Source organism: Dermacentor silvarum, chromosome 2, assembly GCF_013339745.2.
Source record: "Dermacentor silvarum isolate Dsil-2018 chromosome 2, BIME_Dsil_1.4, whole genome shotgun sequence".
NCBI classification, from domain to species: Eukaryota; Metazoa; Arthropoda; class Arachnida; order Ixodida; family Ixodidae; genus Dermacentor; species Dermacentor silvarum.
Genome location: NC_051155.1, coordinates 147302714 through 147314979, shown reverse-complemented (window position 1 = coordinate 147314979; position 12266 = coordinate 147302714). Strand labels below are relative to the sequence as shown.

Genomic DNA, 12266 nt, shown 5'->3' with positions numbered 1-12266 from the left:
CTACCCACAGCCTGTCCATTAAATAATAAGAAAAAAAGACGGCTTTCTTTCTCTGCACACTATTTTGCATGTTGCTGCATGCACAACATGCACTGTATGTGTGGAGGTTTTGCAAGTAAACAAAGTCACTTCATTATTCATGATTACGCACACACAACTAGGGACATAATCAAGCAATTCATTTGCATCATTGTCTTTATTTCAGAAAAATCACAGTGAAAAGCCTAAAATTGCTAGTGAATAGAGCTTACAGAGCTTTATGCCTTTGCAGCAGGCACAAAGATGAGGGAACATTGCAGCAAGAGGATAGGCAAATATCCTAAACCAAGAATGGCTGTAGAGATGAGTGCTGTTCATCGAGTCTATCTACGAGCTTGCTCTGATCTGTTGTCTTCACAGCAAGTGAGCAATGAAGTGAAACTGTGTAATATCTGTCTTTAGAGTTCATAAGTTGCTGCAACGTCTCTGCCATTATTATAGTACTCTGCAATAACAACCTCTCGAACACCTTACACAATATCTTAAAATACTTTTAAGAGCACTGTAGGAGCTTCAGGGACTGACAACGGGTCAAGTAGGTATTTGCCAGATAAGAAAAACTGTGCACTGTGATCGTTCAAACTGGCACAGGCCCACCACACACATTTATAGACAGTCACACATCATAGCGAGAGGGAACATGACCAACCCAACTAGTACAGAATGAACAACACAATGTGCGCCCCATCACAGTTCTCGACTGGCACAGCACCAATGCATGCTACCAAATGTTCTGTACTCCCTGCAACAGTTGGGACACAGCTTATGGAAAAAGAAAACGAGTGTCAACCTTGCTCCCGAGTCTCCTCATAAATTTAAATGAGCTTAATGCCATGAACTGCTTGCACTTCACATGGCAAAGTTCTGGGTGTAGTCGTACTCTATGGTAGGGATGACGGCTTGGACAAACTTCAGGAACACGATCAGGTACATGTGGACACCCAGTTCACCGCCGCCTTCAGTCACAGTCTGGATGATCTTCTTCATCACTTCAGCATGCCTGGTGTCACACGAAAACAGAAGAAAATGAAACAAAGAAGCTCTAGACATGGGGTGGTACTATTCTCTAACGATCATTTTCTGGGATGCTTTCACTTTTGCAACATTTTTTGTGACTAGCAGCAGAATCAAAATCAGAATTGTATTTTATTACTATATACAGTAAAAGCTCGATGATACAAATCTCACGGGGTCACGAAAAATATTCGTATTAGCCGAAATTCGTATCATCGAAACACAATTAAAACTAGTACTGTCGAATCTCGATAATTCGAACTCGAAGGGGCCCGAAAATTTGTTCCAATTAAAAGGACGTATTTTTGAAGTATTCGTGCACCATAGCACGATGCACGAACGGTGCGAGTCGTGAAATATCGCGGCGCGCAAGCGCATAGCAAGCGCGGGCCACGAAACTGCCCAACGGTCCCTTCCCGATAACGACAGAAAACGAAGCTTCAGGGAGCGAGCGGGCGGCGCCGGCACACGGGTGCGCGCGGAGACCGTCGAAGGTGAGGGAGGAGGGCGGCAGGGAAGCGGATATGGCCGCGTCAACTCCGCCGCTTCGGTGGCTCCCCTCGCCCTCCCTCTCAACTCCCTCGTAGCTCTCTCACCTTCGACTCCGTGCTGGCGCCAGCTTATTTTAGCCACCCCCTGAATGTATCGAGCGTAATGCACACCGTGATCACCACACGAAGAAGCGTTTATTGAAGACACGGGAACGCATATATAGCCGCGCTTGCGCACAGCGTTGCTCTCCTTGTTCGCCCAGTGTTGCTGCCTTGGCTGGCCGTTGCATCCTCCTTTCTTTGAAGAAGGAAAACACTGAAAACACAGATAGGACTGAAAGCATTGAAAGCACTGAAAGCACTGAAAGCACTCAACATCGATGCGTAGCAGTCGACACTCCTAGGCTGTTTCAGTCTGCTGGAACCCGTGCGTGTAGGCCAGGCGGTCTGGGGGTCTTCGCGGTCTGGTAGATCGTCGCAGTGAATCTGCAATGTTGGGCACTCCTGGTGTGCCTGCTGGTGGTCGGTCCTGTGTGGCCTGCGGAGGTTCTTGCCTCTGCTGTGTGACAGCGCTCGGAGATGAATCAGGGGCGTCGTCGCAGTCGTCCGCCTGGTAATGGATGGTTCGATAGAACGCTTCTGGTGTTTTGCGAAGGTGCTGTCTATTTCGACGGAAAATCCGGCCATCCTCAGTCAGAACGGTGTACGATCTCGGGGCCACGAGATCTTGGACTTGCGCTTTGATATCCCATCTACCATTTCGGAGGATTCGGACGACGTCTCCCTTCTGTAGCGGAGGTAGTGGTCTTCCTGAGGTCCTTGCCTGAACATGTTTTTGAACGAGACCTGAGGATGACGCTGAAAAATTTGGAAGTAGCGTTCTTAGACTTCGTCCCATTAGCAGTTCCGATGGTGAACGGCCATCTTCGAGAGGACACACCCTGTAGTTGAGAAGGCCCAAATAGAAGTCCTCTTTCTTGGTCTCAGTCTTGCCCAGAAGCCGCTTGACCACTTGTACGCCCTTCTCGGCGAGCCCATTGGACCTGGGAAAACGTGGACTTGAAATCGTATGCACAAAGTCATAACGAGCCGCAAAATCTTTAAACTCTTTTGACGCAAACTGCGGGCCGCCATCACTGCAAACTTCTAGTGGTATTCCATGCCTTGCAAAGATCTGACGTAGTTTATGAATGACAGTTGTTGCAGAGGTCTCCTTCAGGTGCTCGACTTCTGGAAAATTAGAGTAGGCATCATAGACAACCAAAAAATGCTTTCCGGCGTGTTGAAAAAGATCTGTACCAACTCTGGCCCATGGCATGTCTGGAACGCTGCGCTGGCACAGGGGCTCGTCAGGCTGTCGATAAGCAAACTTCTTGCAAACGTCACACCTGTCAATGAACTGAGCAATATCTGTTGACATTCCTGGCCAATACATCAACTTGCGAGCCCTCGATTTGCATTTTCCTAAGCCGAGATGCCCTTGGTGCACTCGTCGCAGCATCTCTGTTCGCATGCTTGCAGGCACGACTACTTTGGTTCCCTTGAGGAGTACTCCGTTGACTACAGAAAGTTCTTGTGTGAAGGACTTTAGTTCACCTTCTATAGGCATTGATGACTGCAGCCTGGAGATGACGTCTTGCGCCGTTGCATCACTGGCAGTTGCTACCTGCAGACGGGATAGGGTGGCTGGTCCGACGACGGCAGTCAGGGCGCCCACGGCATGAACTTCAACGTCCGTTGTGCCTTTTTCTGGTTGTTCCCGTGATGGGATTCGTGACAATGTGTCAGCAACAACCAATTTGCTGCCTGGAACATACTGCAACTCAAACTCGTACTTGAGCAGTCGAAGAAATAGTCGTTGCAGACGCGGTGGCATGTCGCCTATTTCCTTCTTTGAAATTGCCAATAATGGGTTGTGGTCGGTTTCGATAACGATATGTCTTCCTATGACATAATCATTGAACTTTTCACAGCCGAATGTTATGCCCAGGGCCTCTTTTTCTATTTGGGCGTACCTTCGCTCGGTTTCTGTGAGTGCCCGCGACGCGTAGCCTACCGGGCGCCAGTCTCCTCCATGTTGTTGGAAAAGCACTGCTCCGAGTGCAAATGCTGACGCATCCGTCGACAGTTTTGTGGGAAGCTCGGGATTAAAGATAGCCAGGACGGGCGCTTCCGTCAGCATCATCTTGAGCTGCGCCCACTCACGCTCGTGAACATGCGTCCATTCGAAAACTGTGTCCTTTCTAATCAGGCTGCGCAAGGCCTCAGTATGGGCTGACAACAGTGGCAAGTACTTGCCGAAATAGTTCACGGTACCAAGCAAGCGTTGAACGTCTTTCTTGGTCGTTGGCGGAGGGTGGTTTAAAACGCACTTTATCAGGTCGGGATCGGGCTCAATACCTTTGGAACTAATCTTATCACCCAAGAAGCTGATTTCAGTGCGTCCGAAAATGCACTTTTCTGCATTCAAAGTTAGGCCCTCTGCCTGTGCCCTTTCCAGCGCTTTGAACAGGCGTTCATCATGTTCCTTTTGCGTAGAACCCCACACTAGCACATCGTCAATGTACACACGTGTTCCCGGGAGGTCGTCAAATATCTGGCTCATTGTACGCTGGAAAACTTCGGGTGCAGATGCAATACCGAACGGCAGTCTGAGATACCGATACCGGCCAAACGGCGAACTGAATGTGCAGATTTCTGATGTCTTTTTGTCGAGAGGAATTTGATGAAAACCACTGTTGGCATCGAGTCTGCTGAAATACTTTGCATGCGCTAGATCCCCTTCGATTTCTTCCCGACATGGCAACTGAAAGTGCTCTCTCTTCACCGCCCTATTAATTGCTCGCGGGTCCATGCATACTCTTAAGTCCCCATTTTTCTTCCTCACGATAACCAGGGGACTTACCCAGTCTGATGGTTCTTCCACCTTCTCGATGATGTTTGCAGCATTCATCCGGTCAAGTTCTTTCTTAAGTGGCTTCTTGAGGGCGAAAGGTACACGCCGGGTTGGCTGTACCACAGGGACAGCGTCCTCTCGAAGCACCATTTTGTACTCGCACCGCGTCCTGCCAATGCCAGTGAATAACCTCGGGAATGCCTGCTTTAGGCTTCCATATGCCTCGCTGCTGTCCACCGCGTTCACTCTGTTGACCAGACCAAGTTGCTCACTTGCCCCGAGGCCCAGAATGGCTTGCTTCTTCTTTACTATGAAGAACTCAAGTAGCACACGCCGTTTGTCTAACTGCACGGCGAGGCGAACCTTGCCACTGTGTGGTATTTCGCCACCCCCATAATGGCGCAGGATGCTCCTCGTGGGGTACGGCTGCTGCTTAGTTCCGAGCCTTTTGAACAGCGAACGCGGCAACAAGTTAGCCTGCGCTCCCGTATCGACCTTCAGCTGCACATCAGTTCCTTCAATGTTCGTTGTTATAATCCAGTCGCGACTTTCGGGGCCACGCTTACTTTCCGTCGTGCTGATCTCCAGAACGTCGAAGTCACTGCCACTCTCCGCTCCTTCGAACACGTCATCAACGGCTGCTCGCTTGCTTGTACAGCAGGCGGCGAAGTGATTAGGCTTCGTGCACTTGTTGCATGTCTTGCCGAACGCCGGACACTTCCTTGGCGCGTGCGAGAAGTTGCAGTACCGGCATTTTTGGCGTCCGCGTTTCGCTTGCGTTCGTGAAACAGGTTCAATCTTGTTTTCCTCCATCCACGCCCTATTTTGCGATTCGGCAAGTTCCTCAGCTTTGCAGCATTCTACTGCTGTAACCAGCGTCAAGTCTTTCTTTCGAAGAAGTTTTTCTCGCAGGGAAGTGCTGCAAATGCCATACACGATTTGGTCCCGCAGCATGGAATCTCGCAAATCCCCAAAGTTGCACGTTCTTGCTTTTAGTTGCAGATCCCGAAAGAACTGTTCAAATGGCTCTCCGTGTGCCTGACGACGCGAGCGGAACACATAGCGTTCGTAAGTCTCATTACGCTTAGGCAAGCAGTAGTTTTCAAACGCTTTAACCAACGCGTCGTAGTCATTAGCTTCCTCCGGTGATAGGTTCAGGGTATTAAACACGTCAATAGCTTCTTGACCCGCAACATGCAAAAAAATTGCAGCTTTCTGCTCCTTACTGCGTGGCTTCGTGGGCTCCGTTGCTATCAGGTACAGCTCGATGCGTTGCTTGAATGTCTGCCAGGACGCCGCTGCGTTGTCGCCCACTTGCAGTGGCTCAGGCGGGGGTAGGTCGGTCATGGTCCGTGAGCGAGCTACACTTCTGACACCATGTATCGAGCGTAATGCACACCGTGATCACCACACGAAGAAGCGTTTATTGAAGACACGGGAACGCATATATAGCCGCGCTTGCGCACAGCGTTGCTCTCCTTGTTCGCCCAGTGTTGCTGCCTTGGCTGGCCGTTGCACTGAAGTTTCGTTTTCTGCCGTTATCGGGAAGCGAGCGTTTGCGGGCGTGGCAGTTTCGTTGGCCCGATTGTGCCTCCGCCGCTGCTTCCCTCTGCGCTGCTGCCGCAGCGTGCAAGGTCAACATGTGACTAGAAAATAGAGGAGAAGGGTTCACTGCCATTTTATCCGCGTGGCTGAGACGAGACGTCGGCACTAGTGTGTGCTAGAATACGGTTGTCTAGAACACTCTAGTCGGCACGTACACGTTTGTTCCGGCGCGATGCAGAAACGGCGACCTTGCAATTTGAGAGAGGGGGAAATTTCCGCCGCGGGTTCGGGTTCTTTTTTTTTTTCCCCGTTCCTTCGCGCGCGGCATTGAGGGGTCTCTCCTGAGCTTTTCCTCTATGGCGGTGTCGGAGCAATGCCGGTCGGAGGCGCCGCCGCGTTATTTGGCGCGCTGCTAAGAGCATTGTCGGTACGCGGTATGTTCGAAGTAAGCGTGTTCAAATTAACGAGATTCGACTGTAGCTAAATTAAAGAGTCAGAGGTGAACTCACTCAGGCACATGTACGTAAAAAGCATTTATTTCTTGAAGCGCTACCGCTTCAAACTCTTCGCGCCCAGTCGCGGAGTCCGCGCTGTCCGGCGCCGCGCCTCCGCACCAAAAGAGAAGGAGAGAAAGCGCGTGACTGCACGCTGTTCTCTTTCGCGGCCGTCGGTGGGGCGGCGTTTATTCATATCAACAGACGCAGGCTGAAAATCGATTCGTAACAACCGTTCTCTAGCACGTTGCAAAGTAATGGGGCTCGGCCGGGACCACAGAAAAATTCGTATCATCCGGAAATTCGTATTAGCCGTGATCGTATCATCGAGCTTTTACTGTATAAGGTTGTTATTATAAAATAGAATATACAGGAGGAGGTCCCGGAGTCGGAGACTGAATTGACACCCACATCAATGTCTACGAGTAGCAGCAAAGTGCTTGGCACTGCCAAGAATGCTGTCGCTCGTAGACACTGATGCCTCGGGCACTAGTGATGCGAAAATGAAAGCATCCCTGAAAGTGTCTTGTCTATGGTCTCCTTCATGCAACGTGCATAGACTGCATAGATAAATGCGCTCCTAACTTGCACAACGCATTGTGGACAGCCTTGCCAAAGGATCTGCAAGAGTCCCGTTTCCATGAACTGTGGGCACACAGTCTAACCAGCAGTTGTAGCCTACAGTGGTCTACAATGCAGTCAGCATATGCCGGACTACATATCGACAGGCTGTGTGGCCAAGGGAGAACTGCTGGCCTGCATACCAGACCAGCAGCTGTAGCAAAGTGCGGGTTACTGCACCAAAATCACATCACTCAAAGCACAAAAGTGTGGAGTAATTACGGTTAAAATAACGCCACTACAGACAGCAGTCACGGAAAACAACATTTCTAAAAATCATGCTACTGGCCCCAATGGAGTTTCGATCCTGGGAATTAACAAACAACAGGTAACACACAAGGGTCAAAACAAAGGACAGTCCTTTTCTTGTATATTGCAGTGCTTAATTAATACTGCTGTGGGTAAATACGATGACTTGGGCCACAATGCATAAGAATAAGGCTTTGAAGAATGACCTTGGTAGCGAAAAGTATGCGCTGACTGGGATAAAGTGAGGACCCTTAGGAATGATGCCTTTGTCAATGAGTAAATAAACACTCCTACGCGAGCACTGTGTGCATGCTCTGCAGGTACTTTCTGAACTTGATTGTGATAGGTAGCCTGGAAAATGGGCTTTGGCCATGTCAGGTGGTATGTCCATTACGGAAGCATCGTGCCAGCGATAAATTTCGTTCTCAGTCACATGGTGAAGGTGGCTGCCGTGCGCTCTGACCTGGTATATACTTTGTATTGGCAAAAAGTTCTGCCACTTTAAAGAAAAACTTGTTGGCATGTACCTGTGGCTGTCATTCGTGTTCTTTACTAATGCATTTCGCATCTTTACGTTTGTCCCCAAGAGTGCACAGCCATACCAGCTTTTCCACCTTAGCACTCATCTCAGACATGCCAGCCTTGCACTGTTTGATACAGGAAGATTAGGTGCTTTGTATCAAATTCACTAAAAATGTTCGAAGAGCAGTTACAATGCTTTAAAAGCTGTTGCCTGCAGGTAAAAATGAAAAGCTACAGCTCCTGGACAGAGGATAGATGCAGAGGACAGTGTCTAAACTGTTGGGCTGGTGCTTCACTATGCAAGCAACCACAGCATGCAGTGCCCAGAAAGGGACAGGGTATAAGGACAAGTTCCTTGTTGGCTTTTGTTGGCTTACACTTATTGTGCTCAAAATAAAGAGGAAGGGAGGGGAGGGGGGGGGGGAGGATTTATACTTTACCAGAAAATACACTAACTGAAATGGGAGTTCCATGACAAATACGCTGTCATTGTGACAAATGTTAGTCCCCCCTCCTTGAAGAGGCAGCGAGCTTCCTAAAACACTGATGGGTATTTCAAGATAACAATTTTCGTAATTATATATACATGCAGCCTGATGATTAGACAAATTGCTTAGGCTAGCTTTTTCTACTTGTTTCAGACTCTGCTCGCAAATGTGTCGCCACTTCATTGGTTCAATATTTCTTCTGTTTCAGAGACGACTGCCTATTTGCACATAGACAGCTATCTGCATCTGGCTACCCTGAGCTATGACAGTTTCCACGTTTTGATGCACATTGTTACAAGTCCATACCTGCAAGGGTGAACAGAGGCCATCGGAGGGCCTGGCAGGTGAGGATGGGCTTCCATGGTGACCGTCTTCTTGGCATGGTCCTGACTGATGTCCTCGTACATGGCCTCCATGCTCAGAGGCTGTCGCTTCTGCACAGATGGCCACCATAACAGGATAATGAACCAGTAGTGTTGCATGCTGTTGCATGTCCAGGTTTCGGTTCTTATAACACTACAAGTGTTCCCTCCCATTACCAACAGATGTGTGCCCAACACAATGCGACGAGAAAGGCTTCATGGAATGAAATACTCATGTGGCTTGCAAACCTTACAAGGCTAGCTGCAATTAAATTTTAGACAACATAAAAAGCCTATCTTCAAATAGTATAGTTATACACCAGCCTCTGTGCAAAATTGTACAATTTAAATATGAGTGGACATGTCACAAAAAGTAGACAAGAATATATGTTTTCCAGGCTAAAACTAAAGAAAACGCTCGCATTACCACTCGCCGAAAATGACGCAGAACAGCGAGAACCAGTGTGGCTCCTTTTGCATGACCTCCTATGACCTTTTGCATGACCTCCTGCCCATGACCAGCATGCCATGGGCAGTGCCCATGGCATGCTGAAAATCTCGGAGGTGATGAGCTCGGACTTGCACCGTAACCACTAACTACCAAGTATTAGCACCATCTGGTTGAGTGCTATTTAAAGGCTGTTAATAGGAAAATTAGACAATTACCAGCCTTGCAGCTTTGCCAAAGTTGCTCTAATACTATATATATATATATAGCTACTCATCGATAACCAAATTAGTCAAAGCAAAATTTCACTGCAGATAGTCTTTAACCCTTTTAGATACCACTTACCATTTGCAGAGAAAACAATTACTTTTTACAATAAGCCATCTAAGTAGGCTTTACTAACCTCATACTTTTTACAAAAATTGCCATAAATTGATAAGCTAAAAAAAATAGCAGCATGAAGCTTACAAATCCTTAACACTGCACTTTAAAAAAAAAAAGTTATCACAGTTCTGTAAGCTGAATCTGTTAGGGCATCTCAAATGGACAATCTTGATACCTGAATTTACAGCCTTTGTGAAAGTTTTACACTGTTTATGAGGGTATCACAAAAGTCCTACTCACAAATTAATGGTAGATTTTAGAGCGCAAATTTTGTCTGCTTTAGATGTACTATTAGGTGCAGTTTGCAAAATTGTGATATAATTTTTATTGCAGAGTTAGAGTTCTGAACGTGATATTTGTTTTTAAATTTTGCAATTTTTTGTTAAAATATTGACGGCCTATATAAAAAAGCTACTTGCTACAGTAACTGGATCGTGATATTTTCTTTTAAAACCAACAACCCTCATCAAGGTCGGTGCAGTGGTTGCCGAGAAAAAATCTCATTGCCCATGAAAGTATTTAGAGAAGAGCTCCCGAGCTAAAGCTTCCCCCTAACTCTTTCCTTGCCACAAGAAATGTGCTCATTTTCGGTGCTCTCATGTTTAAACATTTTATGTTAAGATGTAGTAGTTGCAACATATACCATGATACATAAACTATAGCCTGATGACCAGTTTTTTTTTTAATGAACATAAAGCAGTAATAATTCCTCAGACAGCTTTTGAGAATTCTTAGGTTAAACTTCAAACAAGCACTCCAAGGAACTTGAATGAAAGTGATCATTTGCTATGTTTAGTATTGGTACTTCCAAGTAAATAAAAAAAAAGAAAGTAAAATATACAAAATATGTTCCTGGCTCCTGGTTAACGTTTTAAAGCCAGACCACGGAGAAAGAAAATTATAACGCAGATTTGCTGGCGTCAATACTAGCTATAGTGATGCCCATGCTACGTGGGAAGCAGTAGCTTCACAAATGTGATAAGAGGTAAGTTATATTGAGCAAAAGCATTTGTTTTTACTAAATGCAGCAGGCACCTGGTTCGTTTTTTACTGAATTCTTTACGATCGCGAAGCAATGATTGTCAGGTCAGGGACCATGCAAAAAACTCCTATACTTGATCATTGCGTTCGATCAGCTTTTCTGTGCAAGCAAGCTGGTCTAGTGCGTCTTCAACTGGCGCTGGAGCCTCTACGTGCATTACTCAGTTCCTGTACAGTACTGTACAGTAATGTGGACTGTTGCACATCATTGTACAGTAATGAATAAGGGCACTTATGCAGGTGGTGTTCAAAATGTAAGAGTTTAAACTGCTGGTCAAGCTTCAGTCGAAGGTCGATCTGAAATTGACTATGTGGTCTTGTGCGAGTGGAAACTCCACACAACAGAAAGTATCACTCATAATAATTTGTACATATTCTGTTGAAGCACCGATGGGTAAAAGCAACCCACAGTGGGAAAAATAAAGTTGCACTTGATATTAGTCGAACACAATTAGTAAAACAACATGAACTCACGAGCATCTACCATTGTTTGAGACATCATTAAAACAACCTAGACGTCGGAATCGGAAAATAAGACAACCTGACGGAAGCTTCTATATCTTCACTATTGATGTCATTTAAAAATTATGTTGTTGAGTTGACCAAAGTGCAAATATTGTGTCATTTTATTGAGGCAGTGCTAGGAGCATTGGAGGTTAGGTTTGACGATTCCTCCAGTTGAGCAGAAGTTTTACGTTTTCAGACTCCCCAATATGCCAAAAATTGGCAAATCTGACGAAGAGTTATTAAAGTTCAGCAGTCATTTCAGACGGCGTGGCGTTACTAGTAGACAATTCCAACGTAATTGTTTAATAGTAACATGTAGAAAAAACTGTAGATCAAATTGATCTATTTCTATAGGCACGGTAAGGAAAAAGTTAAAAAGGAGCGCTGATGTTGCCCTCTCCCCGTTAAAAAAAAAAAAAAAAAATTCTGAGGTTCTACTAAATGCCAAAACCACGATCTGATTATGTATAAGGCTTGACGTAGCAGGAGACTCTGGATTAATTTTGACCACGTGGGGTTCTTTAACATGCACCTCAATGGTACATGAGTGTTTTTTTATGCTGCCCCTATTGGAATGCGGCCCCCATGGCTGGGATTGAATCCGCGACCTTGTCCTCAGCATCGCAATGCCATAGCCACCGAGTTACCACAGTGAGTGGTTTAGACCTTTTAACATGAAAAAACTGATTATCAAAAAAGTGATGTCAGCACTCTTTTAAAAGGTAACAAAAAAAAAAGAAAAAAAGAAAGCCTTTTCACATTAAAGCAGAAAGTTTGCCTCACACAAGGCTGACAGTGCCATGTATTGCTGGTACTTTTAAAAGCCAGGACTACGAGAATAAAAGGCTCGCAGTGTTATTATAATGTAAGAGCATCCAATGTGCAAGCCCTTTAAGCACTGCAGGAGCATACCTCATCATAGCCATAGAAGCAGAGCCGTGGAGTGCGGTAGTAGTTGTCATAGGTGATGTTGAGGTCGTAGGTGTCGAGTGCTTACGATGGCGCCATCCAAGGAACCGGGCTGACTGTCACTCCTGCAGCCGTCGTTTTTTTTTGCCGCAGCTTCAGTCTTCTTCACAAAGGTTGCCTGGCGAGGCAGCAGATTGGGTGGAAGGTGATATGTACTGCATGTTACACATCGCACAACTACTATATTTGCTCAAAC

General features: G+C 46.5%; 1 protein-coding gene across 2 annotated transcripts in view; it reads right to left on the bottom strand.

Annotated features, from left to right (window-relative positions):
• Positions 1–177: 177 nt before the first annotated feature.
• The window catches only part of LOC119441885 (ubiquitin-like-conjugating enzyme ATG3), a 48981-nt gene continuing 36892 nt past the window's right edge, over positions 178–12266 (bottom strand). Inside the window, exons 8-9 of one of the 2 annotated variants that reach the window (XM_049661698.1) lie at positions 8666–8793; positions 178–1039 (exon numbers count right to left, since the gene is read on the bottom strand). In XM_049661698.1, the coding sequence (XP_049517655.1) occupies positions 889–1039; positions 8666–8793 (279 nt within the window). In that variant the 3' untranslated portion in view covers positions 178–888. The remainder of the gene's footprint in view (positions 1040–8665; positions 8794–12266) is intronic. The other variant, XM_037706526.2, reaches the window with a different exon arrangement.